At 38.9% G+C, this 12449-nt stretch overlaps 1 protein-coding gene across 2 annotated transcripts; it reads left to right on the forward strand.

The window, feature by feature from the left end:
- Positions 1–184: 184 nt before the first annotated feature.
- Positions 185–12418, forward strand: IFT52 (intraflagellar transport 52). Of its 2 annotated transcripts, XM_030010248.1 has the most exons (14): positions 185–497; positions 1411–1498; positions 1764–1893; positions 2769–2844; positions 2932–3003; positions 3878–4004; positions 5168–5323; positions 6202–6288; positions 6978–7046; positions 7810–7964; positions 9565–9652; positions 10730–10838; positions 11351–11496; positions 12100–12418. In XM_030010248.1, the coding sequence occupies exons 1-14, from the start codon at positions 379–381 to the stop codon at positions 12145–12147; spliced, it is 1470 nt and encodes a 489-aa protein (XP_029866108.1). In that variant the 5' UTR covers positions 185–378; the 3' UTR covers positions 12148–12418. The 2 variants fall into 2 exon arrangements, with proteins under 2 accessions (XP_029866108.1, XP_029866106.1); XM_030010246.2 differs by lacking the exon at positions 5168–5323 and having other exon boundaries at positions 187–497.
- Positions 12419–12449: the final 31 nt, after the last annotated feature.

Here is a 12449-nt window from a genome sequence, read left to right on the forward strand (position 1 = left end):
CGGTGTCTCCCGCCGCCGGGCCCGGGCACAGCGAGGGTCGACCGGCCCGACTGCGGAGCCCCGTTCCTTCCCCCCAGCCCGCCGCAGTGGTACCGTCCCGTTTCCCCCCGCTCTGGGACTGGAGCAAGCCGCCGCAGCGACCTCTGCGCTCGGGGCCTCGGCCTCCGCGCATGCGCCTGGTGGCCGGCCCGTTGCTAGGCGGAGCGCGCGGTGGTAACGGCCGCCGGCCCCGCTCTCCCCGCCACCGCCGCGGCGGGGAGTCATCCCCCCCCGCCGGCCCCGGGCCCGCTGCGGGGGTCCCGCCGGGGAGGAGGTTCGCTTCACGTCCCGAGAGCTGGCGTCCTGCGGCGGTCCCCTGCGGTAGCCCCGGGTAACCCTATGGAGAGGGGCCTGCGGAATGCCATAGTCTTCAACGCGTCCAAAGGGGAGGCTTTCACTCTCGCCAGCAGCTACAAGGCCTTGCGCAAAAGGCTTCGCGGTAACTGGAAGATACAGAGGTGAGGGGCAGCTTTCTGAGTAACTGCCGGCAGCTTTTTTTGAAGCGCTGGCGTGGGAGAGAAGCCGCGTTTCTGTGGTCTGAGGGTCTTTTAGAGGCAGGGCCGGAGGCGCACCGAGGTGCCTTGCAGCTAGTGGAGAAGAGTCTTCTCTCAGCCGGCCCAGGCTGTGTGGATCCACCTCATCTCCGAGGGAGAGATCGGCCGCTCCTGAGCGAAGAGGCTAGGATGCCTCATCCTCACCACTGTGCAGCCCCGGTGGGTAGGGGCTGGGGCACCTGCAGTCGGTAGAGAGATCCTGAAATTTGTGTGTGGTCTGCATCGAATACCCAAATAGCCTTTGGGAATGTATATTGTAAGCTAAGATCTCTCTTTTGCATTGATTGCACTCTGTGGCATTAGCTATCATTTCACTTTTGGATGCTGTGCATAGCTCTTTGTCTTTGGAGCTTCCAGCTATCTTATCTGTGGAAGAGAGAGCACGTAAGTTACAAGGATAAAACTCCTGATGCAGGTTTTTGAGTCTATCTTGATGTATAGTTTGGGATGAAAAGAAAACAGCCGTTGTGCATATGATATTGCCTGCCTGTCCACTACAAAATGTGCCTAGAGCAAAAAGAAAAAAAAGAATAAGAGCTCCTCAGGTGCAAAGTTTAATAGCAGCTGTGACAGTTTATCCCAGTTCTGGATCTGCCACAGTACCTTGTTAGAGGGGCTTTACTATTCAGTGGGTTGAAATTTGTAAGGATTATTTTTGCTAGAGTTGTCAACTTTAAACCCACATAAAAGGATGTGAAGTGATTGAAGTGATTTGCTTTATTTTTATTTGCCAGTCCTTTAAAGAAAAAAAAAAGAAAAAAAATTGTGGTTCAGGACTGTATCCAAGAATAACACATCTTTATTAATCTATTTATAGCTTAAAAGATGAGATCACATCTGAGAAACTGTTTGGGGTAAAATTGTGGATTACGGCAGGGCCAAGAGAAAAGTTCAGTGCTGCTGAGGTAAGAAGTCAATAATTGTTTGCAAATTAGTTATGTTTTAAGATTTGCTTAATGCGAAATAGAAAAGCACAACATAGAAGACTTTGCAATAGTACTGCTTTTGAATGAATTTACACCAATTGAAATTTGAATGCTTTTCTCATAGGATCAAGTTAATTGCAAGCAGGCAGAATCAGTTACCTTCCCTCATCTCAGTATAACTTCCTGCAGTCTTGTGTGTGGCTTTTTTCACATGGATTTTTTCTGAAGCTTTGTTGTCTTCTAGTTTTCAGTTCTGAAGAAATTCCTGGAGGATGGTGGAGCCATCCTGGTGATGCTAAGAGAAGGCGGAGAGTCACGATATGGCACAAATATTAACTTTTTGTTAGAAGAATATGGGATCGTTTTCAATAATGGTAATGGTTTATTCATCCATTTTCAGCAAAATCTAAAGAATGGGTTCAGCCTTTGTAGATATAAGCCAAGCAGATCCCTCTAACAAAGTACCTTTTGGTCTAAGAGATGTTTTTTCTTGAAATCTACATGTACATGGCAGTGTAATACTGGAGCACACCAAAGGCTTCCCATGGGCAGAGTACCTTGATAACAACTTAGCCATCTCCATTCCTTTGCTGTGGTTGTTAGTTTTAATGGTATTAACTAACAAAAATTAATTCTAGTGACATTTCTTGGTTAAAAAGCCTTTCATTTAAAACATTTTTCCACGTGTTTTAATGGATTGAATCAATTCATACTCGCCCTGAATAAACAGTGGCACTTTTCTTTAGCAGACCAATAAAATGCCATTCATTAGGTTTTGTACTGCCAATGTGAAGAAAACAAACCCAAAACAACTGTGTCTTAGCATACATAAAATATTTTTAGTGTCTTTGGTGGCATTTCTAGACTATGCCTTTTTTTTGTATCGACAGTATTCAATTAATCATGCTTTTGGAAGATGTGTAAAAAAAAATTGAACTTGTAAAACTTGATACATATTCTTTTAACTGGATCATCCTTTTGCCTCTTCTGCTTTGCAGAAGACACGGAGGTGTGCTTGTTTTTCATATTTTTATTTGAAATTGCAAATATATTCCTGTTCTAAATATGTATGTCCAGAAGAAAACGGTAGTGGAGGCTAATTTGAATTCTTTTGGGAGCCACATGCCAGCTTTGTGGTGTTAAAAGCAAACACTCAGGGAATCCAAGAGCTAAACTCATTTTTCATTGCTATATGTAGCACCCTGATCAGCTAAAATGTAAATTTATTTATTTTTTTTCTTTCTTCAAGATGCTGTAGTACGAAATGTGTATTACAAGTACCACCACCCAAAAGAAGCACTAATCTCTGATGGAGTTTTGAATAGGTAAATATTTGGGGTATATAGATCTTTACAGTAAACTCTTATAATCCGTATTGTTTTCAGTAAGTTTTGCTTTTCAACATCTTGTAGGGGAATCAGTGAAGCTGCAAGAAAAACAGTGCATGAGACAACAGATGAAGATGGAAGTGGACATGACTCACAGTAAGTGTTTTCCTTTGAGGAAGCTGATATGAAAAGATTTAGAATAACTCGGAATTAGCAGGTTTGTAATCTAGCAGGAGCGTGTTGTGCTTGTGTTGAGGTTTTCTAATGTATTTCTTATGTCAGCTTCTTGCTCCTCAGGGTTGTATCTGGAAAGGAGAATCTGTTTAGTATTGCTTGATAACCAATGAAGGAGCAGGAGTGATAGGTTTTGAAGGGAATTATTACTCTCCTGACCAGATCTTTTTTGCCCCTACTCTGTGGATTTGAATTTGATTAAACAATGTAAATATGAATAACATCTAGACAGTGGGTGGTCTGGCTGCAGGCATGAGCAACCCTACATCTTTTTAGAGTCTTAATCCAGGGTAAGATAGATATTTATTGCAATTTTTAGCTTTCCATCCTTCTGTGCTGCAGAGGAGTGAAAAGGCATTGAGAAGAATACAGCTTTTCCATAAATAACTATAAAGGTTTGTATTCTTCCTTGAAGCTAGTTTTTAGACTAATAAATGACCATGCAGTTGATTACAAGGAAAAATGTAAGTGTAAAAACATTTTGTGTAATTTTGTTCCAGAATATATATTCATCTGTGAGTTAAATACCCCTACTCTTCTCTCAGATACAGAAGTGTGCAAACAGAGATCAAGAGTGTTCTTTGTTCCTTATTTAAGACAAACTGTCAACCTGGAAAAACCTGTAGAAAGAGACTGGAGTGTTGTTACAATGATCTGAATTTTCAAGAGCATGCCTCTTGGCATTCCACCACCGGTGCACAATTACAGTTTGCGGTTTAGGTAGACTGAGTTTTATAAAAATGTCCAGCCTACTTGATACATGCAGGTGCTTACAGAGTTTCTGTATTTCCCACAGAGCTCTCACTTTCGTGTATCCATTTGGTGCCACACTGAATGTGATGAAACCAGCAGTGGCTGTTCTGTCAACAGGATCTGTCTGCTTCCCACTCAACAGGCCTATTCTTGCTTTCTATCAGCATGAGGTATGACTCTGCATGTAACAAGCCATGCATTCTCCCCCTACCCCCCACGAAAATTGTGAGCGTATTTTTGGGAGTACTTACAAATCCACTTCTATTTTTGATACATCTGCAAATTCCAGATGAGCCTAGTGACTCCTGCCTCCTTTTATGGAAAACTTTTCCTGGGGTCAGAGGAGAATTAATTTGGTGGTCAGCAAAGATTATATATTTGTTTAATTGACAGATGGATATTTTCAGTTCTTCTTTAAAGTTTGAGGGTTTTTTCCCCACTGTTTTAGTGATCATTTAGTAAGTAAGATTATCATTAGCTTCATAAATATGCCATATTGAGTTAAGGAAGGGGACTGTCACCTTGGCACCAGTAGATTTTTATATGTTATCTTACCCATCCAGCCCTGTTAATTTATAAAAAAATTTTCAGAAGTCTAGTAGTAGTTGATCGGTATAAACAAAGGATTAATATTGTTAGTGAACATAAACATGTTAACACATTTTTTACTATGTAGATGAGTTTCTAACACTACTGTGTTTTTTTGATATCTTTGTTAGGAAGGTGTTTTTTTTCCTGAGGATGCCCAACTTCATCCACCCATGTTGTGGCTGAAATAAACTTGGTAAATCAAAGATAATACAGCAGCATTAGGTGAACTTAAAAGTACACTTGCTCCTTGCATTTTATCTGCAGCTGTCAGGGTAATATATAATAAAATCCCACACAATATTTGCACATAGATCCAGTGGACCCATAGACCCATGCCTAATTTTGCACCCATGATAGTAGTGAAATTACTTTCATTAATGATAGAGTTGTCTTTTTGTGACATAAGTCATCTAAGTTATGTAAAGCCTTAACTCTGGGTTTATAGCCTTGTTGGTTGGTGTTCTTGTTTCAAGACTGTGCCTGTTTATATGGGGTCTAATGTGCTTCATGTAATTGGTATGGAGAGGAGTGTTTTCTTCTAAAAATTATAACAACTAAATTATGCTGTAAGTGAAATCCATATAAATTGCTTGCACCTCCATGAAGTGTTTTGCATGGGTTGATCACTGAAGTGTAATAGGTTTGTGCAGTGGAAACCATTACACATCATACTGATAGTTCTTCGTTTGATATCATACCGTGACATGAATGTCAAATAGATGGCATTGTTTTTCCTATGTAGCTCAAGGAAGTTACAGACTCAAGGGTAGAAAATGAAGCCAGAGACAGAGGTTGTCTCTCAAGCAGAGCAGAGAAACTTGGTAGAAGGAAAACAAGATCTCTTGGAGTGAAAAAGAGATATGGTAAAGAACAGCAACAGAAAGTGAAGGAATGGAAAGTAAGAGCAGAGGATGCTGCCCAGTTATTCTATTGTGGGTAAAGCATGTAGAATTAAGGTTAAAACTTTGCAAAACATGGAGGATGAAACATCAGAAATTTGTTAAACAAACTGGAGCTTTGTTTGATCTATCTTCAAATTCATTACAGCAGTATTCATGGTTATATTATGCTATGAGTTTCACAGTTGGTGCAGGGAGCATTACAGGGTTTCTTGTTCTGTTGAAAACTTAACTATTTCTTATGTATGTCCTTATGGAAGGATTAAGGGGTAATCATAGAGAAGAACTCCAAAGATGTTTCATGAATGCATTTTCATGCATGTTTAATTTAGCTAAATTAAAATAATATGACCTGCATATTCTGCATTTTATCTTTCAAATAATAAAATCAGCAAACTCTTCTGTCATTAGCTGACATGAATATGTGCTGTATTGACATGCATGCATGTCACTGCCCTCTATGTTTACATTCTGAATACTGAAGAATAAGTTGCAGAAAGTTAATAAAGCATTCATTTCACTTAATTCTTTTTTACTTGATTTAAAAAAGTGGGGTTTTTCTGCAAAAATAACCTAAGTGCAGCTATTGTTGATGATATTCTCTGGGTTTTGTTTTTTTTTTTTGATTGCCAATTATCTGTCTACTCTTACAAAATGCAGATCAGTATTTTTAATAAATTTATGAGCCTTAAGAGCATATACACTTAAAATGCTGCTGCGCTCTTGTGAGCTTACCAAGTTTGAAGCTGCTTTTGCCACTAGTTATTCCAAAATTTTCTATTTCTTTAAATCGCTTTGTAATTAGACAGCATTACCAATTGCCTCTAAAACTGTGATTTGGACGGATTTTTTGCTGTATTGTATTCTTTGTTGATAGACTCAAGGTGGAAAGATGGCAGCGCTGGGATCTTCCCACATGTTCAGTGATCAATATTTAGATAAAGAAGAAAATGGTAAGATCATGGTAAGTCTTTTTTTGTTTGTTTGTTTTAAAAAACCACCTTAGTGGATCTTCACAGTGCTTACAAAGCAATCCAAGCTTACTAGCTTCATCGTAGAGCAAGACAGCTATGAAATGGATTCAGTATGAAGATTCTAACCCAATACTAACATCCTGAGGAATTTGTTAAAGCACAACTAACAGGAAAGAGTTTTTTAAAGATATAGTTTATTATTTGTGTCATAGGACTCTGAAAAGCTTTTCCTAATTCTGTTCACTGCTTTATTGTTATTGATATTTAAATATTAAGTAGGGTTTTTTTTTGTCTACTACTTTTTCTTAGCTTCTTTAGCGCTTGATTATGGCTACTGATTAACAATAAACCTTTGCATATATAGTTTCTGCTACCTGGAGATTGTAATGCACTTTACAAAGTGCGGTATGTAACATTGTTATGTGTAAGAAGGGGAGTTTCCTGCTGAGGTGTTCCTGAAAGTATGCATGTCATGTAAAGTATGCTCATTGCCATGACTTATTGCTTCCATATGTAAATACAAATAAAGTTTGTATTTTCTCCACAGATATTCTTTGATTTATTACCCATTTTCTTCTTTTTTTTTCATGGTCTTTTATTTAATAGATTTAATATGAATGTTTAAGCATAATATAAGATTACTTGGACCCTCCTGAAATTAAGTTTCGCCTTTCTCCAGGATGTGCTTTTCCAGTGGCTCACAACATCAGATATCCATTTAAACCAGATGGATATGGAGGACCCTGAGGTAAGAGAGATCCATCACAAGGAGGTAAATAATAGTGTGATCTAGCAGCACCAGTTTTGGCAAACTGTGTGTTTAGCACAAGGTGGTTAACAGCTAGATGGATGCTGTTGTTGTTGCAGACCCTTTATTCAGGGTCTAAGATTGAGTAGACAGGTAGATTAGGCATCAAAAATATCGGTATTGTATCTCTCAGACTTAGATTGCTATTCATTATCAGATTTCATTTGTGAAAGTCTCTTTCCAATTTTCCCATGTTTATGAGATCATTTGCTGCTCCAGTGTAGTAAGTTTGCACTTTGCTCTGAGTCCTCAGACAAGAGAAATGTGGATGAAGTGAAGGCAGATTTTCTGTAGATGAGTAGGGATCAACCTGTGTATCAATTTTAGTTATTTTTTTAACTGATGTATCAAACGTTATTTTTATTTGGAAATACTCTATGTGATAAAATTGTATACTCTGTGTGCATAAAAAGAACAACAGTCTTGCACAGTTGACTAGTAAGCTGTCTCTCTTAATTTTAAAGAATTAACGGAAATCCAGATACAACGTCCATATGGCGAGTAGGTTGAAAGCTAAGAGAACAAAGTTTTCACAGTTTACTAATCTAGTAAGCTGCACTGTAAAAGGTCATACCTGGTAAAGAGTGAAATAATTATTTCTAGATGAGATTTTAGGTGAGAGAGAAACTAGAAAGAGACTATGTAAATGGGTTTTTCTTTTTAAATCATAGGTGTGTCTATCTCTGTGTGTGTGTGTGTTCAGATTTCAGACTATACCATGCTCCCAGATACAGCTGCGCTGTCTGAGCAACTGCGAGTCTGTCTGCAAGAAGGAGATGAGAACCCAAGAGACTTCACAAAGCTGTTTGATACATCCCTTTATCAGCTGGATACAAGTGCCCTCCCTTCAGTTATCAAGTCAGCAGCTGTGATTTATTTATTCATTTATTTATTTCCATTCTGTATTCTGCATTTTCTATTTGTGCTTAACTGTGTCTGCTTATGAGCAGAAGGGACTGAGCTGTAGGCAGCATTCTGAATATGGATATACCAGAAGATTGATTTGTATAGTGTGACAGTGATGTTTTTTCTCTTGTTTCTTGTCTTAACTGTAGTTCCTGACATTGTTTTTTCCTTTTTTCTGACTACTGCTGATTCAGTGAACTAATATTTTTAGTAGAACTGTATGCAGTGATGTTGGGTACTTTCAGGAGTGTTAACTGAGAGCTGGTTGTTTTTCCACTTTTGAATTACTTGCCATTTACTGAAGCTGCATTTTATTCATCTTTGCATTTCCCAATAATAGTGTCTTGAGATTTATCTGCTACTCAGTTTTACCAGTTTTGTATCACTAGCAGCTTTGTCCCTCATAACTCATCTGTTACCCAGATCATGTATGAACATGCTGAATAGTAGCAGGCTTAACAGAGATTCCATGAAACTACACTCGGTTGTGGACACTCTTTCTTCTTACTCTGTATTTCTTGTATTTTACTGGATGTGAATTCATAGTGGGATCTCCCTTCTGATCCCGTAACAAATAATTTTTTAAAATAGCTTTTGGTTATGGACTTCCTGAAAAACCATTTTGAACTGGAGCTCTTTTTCCTCATGCACGTTCATCCCTTTAAAAGTTGCTTGAAGAATTGAGGTGTGACTTCCTTCTTTTTTATCATCTTATCCTGGTTTCAGCTGACATAGAGTTAATTGTCTTCCTAGTAGCTGGTACAGTGCTATGTTTTGAGTTCAATATGTGAAGAATGTTGATAACACTGATGTTTTCAGTTGTTGCTAAGTAGTGTTTAGTCTAAAGTCAAGGATATTTCAGCTTCTTGTGCCCAGCCAGCGAGAAAGCTGGAGGGGCACAAGAAGTTGGGACGGGACACAGCCAGGGCAGCTGACCCAAAGTGGCCAACGGGGTATTCCATACCATGTGACGCCACATCTAGTGTATAAACTGGGGGGAGTGGGGGCGGGGGATCGCCGCTTGGGGACTAGCTGGGTGTCGATTGGTGGGTGGTGAGCAATTGCACTGTGCATCATTTGTACATTCCAATCCTTTTATTATTGCTGTTGTCATTTTATTAGTGTTATCATTATCATTATTAGTTTCTCCTTTTCTGTTCTATTAAACCGTTCTTATCTCAACCCACGAGTTTTACTTCTTTTCCCAATTTTCTCCCCCATCCCACTGGGTGGGGGGGGAGTGAGTGAGTGGCTGCGTGGCGCTTAGTTGCTGGCTGGGGTTAAACCACGACCCATCTTAATATATTTACCTATCATTATTTTCTTCTCTGTCATAATTTTAACTAATTTGCTCACTGTAGAAGTCAGTTGTTATTGATGCATAGGTCTCTGGGATCCTTCTGAAATGAGACATCCCTTTTTTTTTTATGCTATGACTGTGCATAATGTTGACCCTGGTGTCTTCAGAAAAATTCATCTTTATAGCCTGCAAGTGGAAATGGATGTTGTATCATTTCTTCTCTCATACACTTCGTCCTTTTCTGTGCTGCAGAGCTTATGAACAGCTGAATGTGAAACATGAACCTCTCCAACTCATTCAGCCTCAATTTGAGACTCCACTACCTGTCCTCCAGCCAGCTGTGAGTAATCTCCTTGCTAATACCATGCACAGAGAACCCTTCCATTTCACGTAAAACCTCTGTGTGTCATTTCCATAGTTCTTTCAAAAAAAAAAAAAAAAAAAAGAAGTGAGAAATGCTGTAGTAATAATTAATCACTTGGGAGTTGAATACATTGCAGGGACTATCTTTTAGGAAAGAGCACTTATTTACACTTAATTCTTATCAACAGAGCTTGAAAATGCAGCATCTGTTACCACAGCAGAATGCCTTATGTATGTAAGCCTTCAGCCGAGTAGCTGCTCCCAGTCCTGTGAGGTGCTGGTTCAGCCTTCGCTGTGAAAACAGAATGTGGTATTTCAGAAAGCGGTGGTGCTGTAAGTAATATAGGGGAAGAGCCAGTCTGTCCCACTCTTCTTCCATCTCCCGTATCCTTTGGGGAAGTAGAAAGTGGAGCATTGGTCTTTTACAGCAAGGGCTGACCAAACTTTTACCAGCAGAGATTTGGGCTGGCAGCAACAACACTAGCTATGGTGATGTCAAACTTATTTTGAAAAGCAGATATCTTTGATTTTTGCCGTCATGACTCCATCCTACTTTACCTTAGCCACCAAAGAAACAGTACTGGGATCGTTATAGCTGCAGGGGTGCAGCTGAAAGTAGTGTCTCATGCGCTGCTCTTTAAAAACACAAGTCCAACTTGTGGCATAAGTGGTGACTGCATGAAAAAGAAAATAATCTTACCAGAATTAGTGTGAATATATTTCCAAGGTGAGCTGTTATGGTGAACTTAGTACCTCAGGTATCTCAGCCATCACCCGGATCTCATGCAGCAAAACTAAAAACAAACTGCAAATGCATGCTGGGTGATCATTCTGGCATACTCATGACTAAACTCTTTTGGAATACTCAGTTATTTTTACAAATATAAATGGAATTTTTAAAAAAGTGTACCTTTGTACTGTGGGCTTTGGAGTTGCTTTTGACTTTATAAAAGGTGTCTTCAAGTCCAGTCTAAGTCCAAAACTGTTGTCTTAGAGATCTGTAAAGTGTAAGAAGAATGTGTGGCAATAAACCATGCTAATTCTTCTCTTCAAGGTTTTTCCACCTGCTTTCAGAGAATTGCCTCCTCCCCCTCTGGAGCTGTTTGACTTGGACGAAACTTTTTCCTCTGAGAAAGCTCGTCTTGCAGAGATTACGAACAAATGTAGGTGGAGCAGACTGATTGTTTACACATTTATATATAAAGTCCAAATTTTTGGAGGGAAACTGTTATATTTAGTTTTAAAACATGGGCCTCATTTATGAAAATCCACTACTGTCATCCTGGGCCAAGAAATTGGAGTGCCTTGGAAATTCATAACAGGACTTAACGTACCATGACATTTTATTTTGTTCGTTACGTGACATTCTATTATGTTTCTGCCTGCTGTTTCCTATATCATGCATAAATTGCTTTGCGCACTCTTGCTGATTTATTTCACATCTTTCTATGCTTTGAAGTTAAAATGTTCAGATTATTCTAAACACACCTTAACTCTAACCCAGATGAGTAAGTACTAGCTGCAGGAATACATCATGGCTAGTCCATTGAACTTGCTTACAGGACTTTACCTCCCAGAATGCCAACAGTAAGTGGAGATGTGTAGTAAGTTTTTGCCCAGCTGATACAGATATGTGTGATATTCAACTGCCTTCTTCCCTGGGATGCTTGTTTAGGTACTGATGATGACCTGGAGTTTTACATACGAAAATGTGGCGATATCCTAGGAGTAACAAGTAAACTCCCAAAGGAAAAGCAAGATGCCAAACATATCCTGGAGCACATCTTCTTCCAAGTGGTTGAGTTTAAGAAACTGAATCAGGTATTTTTAATAACAGAATTACAAGTAAATAGTTGGTAGTATCACCACTGAGGCTGATACATCTTTGTAGCAGCTACACTTGTCACAGGCAAGAGGTAGAGCGATGTGTTAAGACATTTGTTGTGCAATAAATTAGACCAGCAAATTGTGATCCAGAATACTTATGACTGTTAATCTGTATAGAATGTGTAGTGCTCAATTTATTAAGTCTCTCATTTATTTTAATTGGGGGATTAATACATTGCAAGTGTAGTTTTGGTAATTTCAGCTAAATACAGTTCATTAATGGTGCATTGAGTAAAAGCAGCGTGCCCTCATGAATGTTCACAGTGCTTGGTAATGCTACAATGTAGATGTGAAACCAGCATTGTTACTCACAACCAGTACTGTGCTGAAATAATTCTTCATAGTAAATTTGATGCTTCAAATTCTGTTTGGAGCATATTTGCAGATCACCTGTTTCTACTAACAAGTTTTCCCTGTTTCTCAAAGAGTCTAGTTAAGACGAAAATCTGACATTTCTATCCTATTGTTAAAATTCTTTTTTTTTCTTTTTTTTTTTCTTTTTTTTTTTTTTTCCTCCCTTCTCTTCCCTTACATGAGGAGCATGATACTGACACAAGTGAAGCTGGATTCCAGAATGGTAACTGAGACCTGGCTTTCCCCAGTTTGAGAGAGACCTTTTAGTAAAAACATACTTTTCCATTTTTTTTCAACCTCTGTGTTCAGCATATTGATAAGGACCATCTCAGTAGTTCACTGAATGTTTGGATCATTTATGTGTAGTAATTTGGATAATTAATGTCTTCTGAGGAAGTGCTTGTATTTTGCAAGCACTTCCCAAATAATTCCCTATTTTTCTACTTCTTTATTGAAACTGTAATTTTGTAATATATAAATAAAAAATCTTGTACTAAGAAAATGTGGTTTGGGTCCTTCTTCCTGACTCTAGT

This window comes from Aquila chrysaetos, chromosome 3, assembly GCF_900496995.4.
Source record: "Aquila chrysaetos chrysaetos chromosome 3, bAquChr1.4, whole genome shotgun sequence".
Classification (NCBI taxonomy): Eukaryota; Metazoa; Chordata; class Aves; order Accipitriformes; family Accipitridae; genus Aquila; species Aquila chrysaetos.

What these genes read in the sequence shown, in the direction of transcription:
- IFT52 (XM_030010248.1), top strand. Translation starts at nt 379, where the DNA reads ATGGAGAGGGGCCTGCGGAATGCCATAGTCTTCAACGCGTCCAAAGGG. An exon ending in AAAAGTTCAGTGCTGCTGAG is followed by an intron (nt 1,499 to 1,763) that starts GTAAGAAGTCAA and finishes GTTGTCTTCTAG; the next exon opens with TTTTCAGTTCTGAAGAAATT. An exon ending in GCCCTCCCTTCAGTTATCAA is followed by an intron (nt 7,965 to 9,564) that starts GTCAGCAGCTGT and finishes TCTGTGCTGCAG; the next exon opens with AGCTTATGAACAGCTGAATG.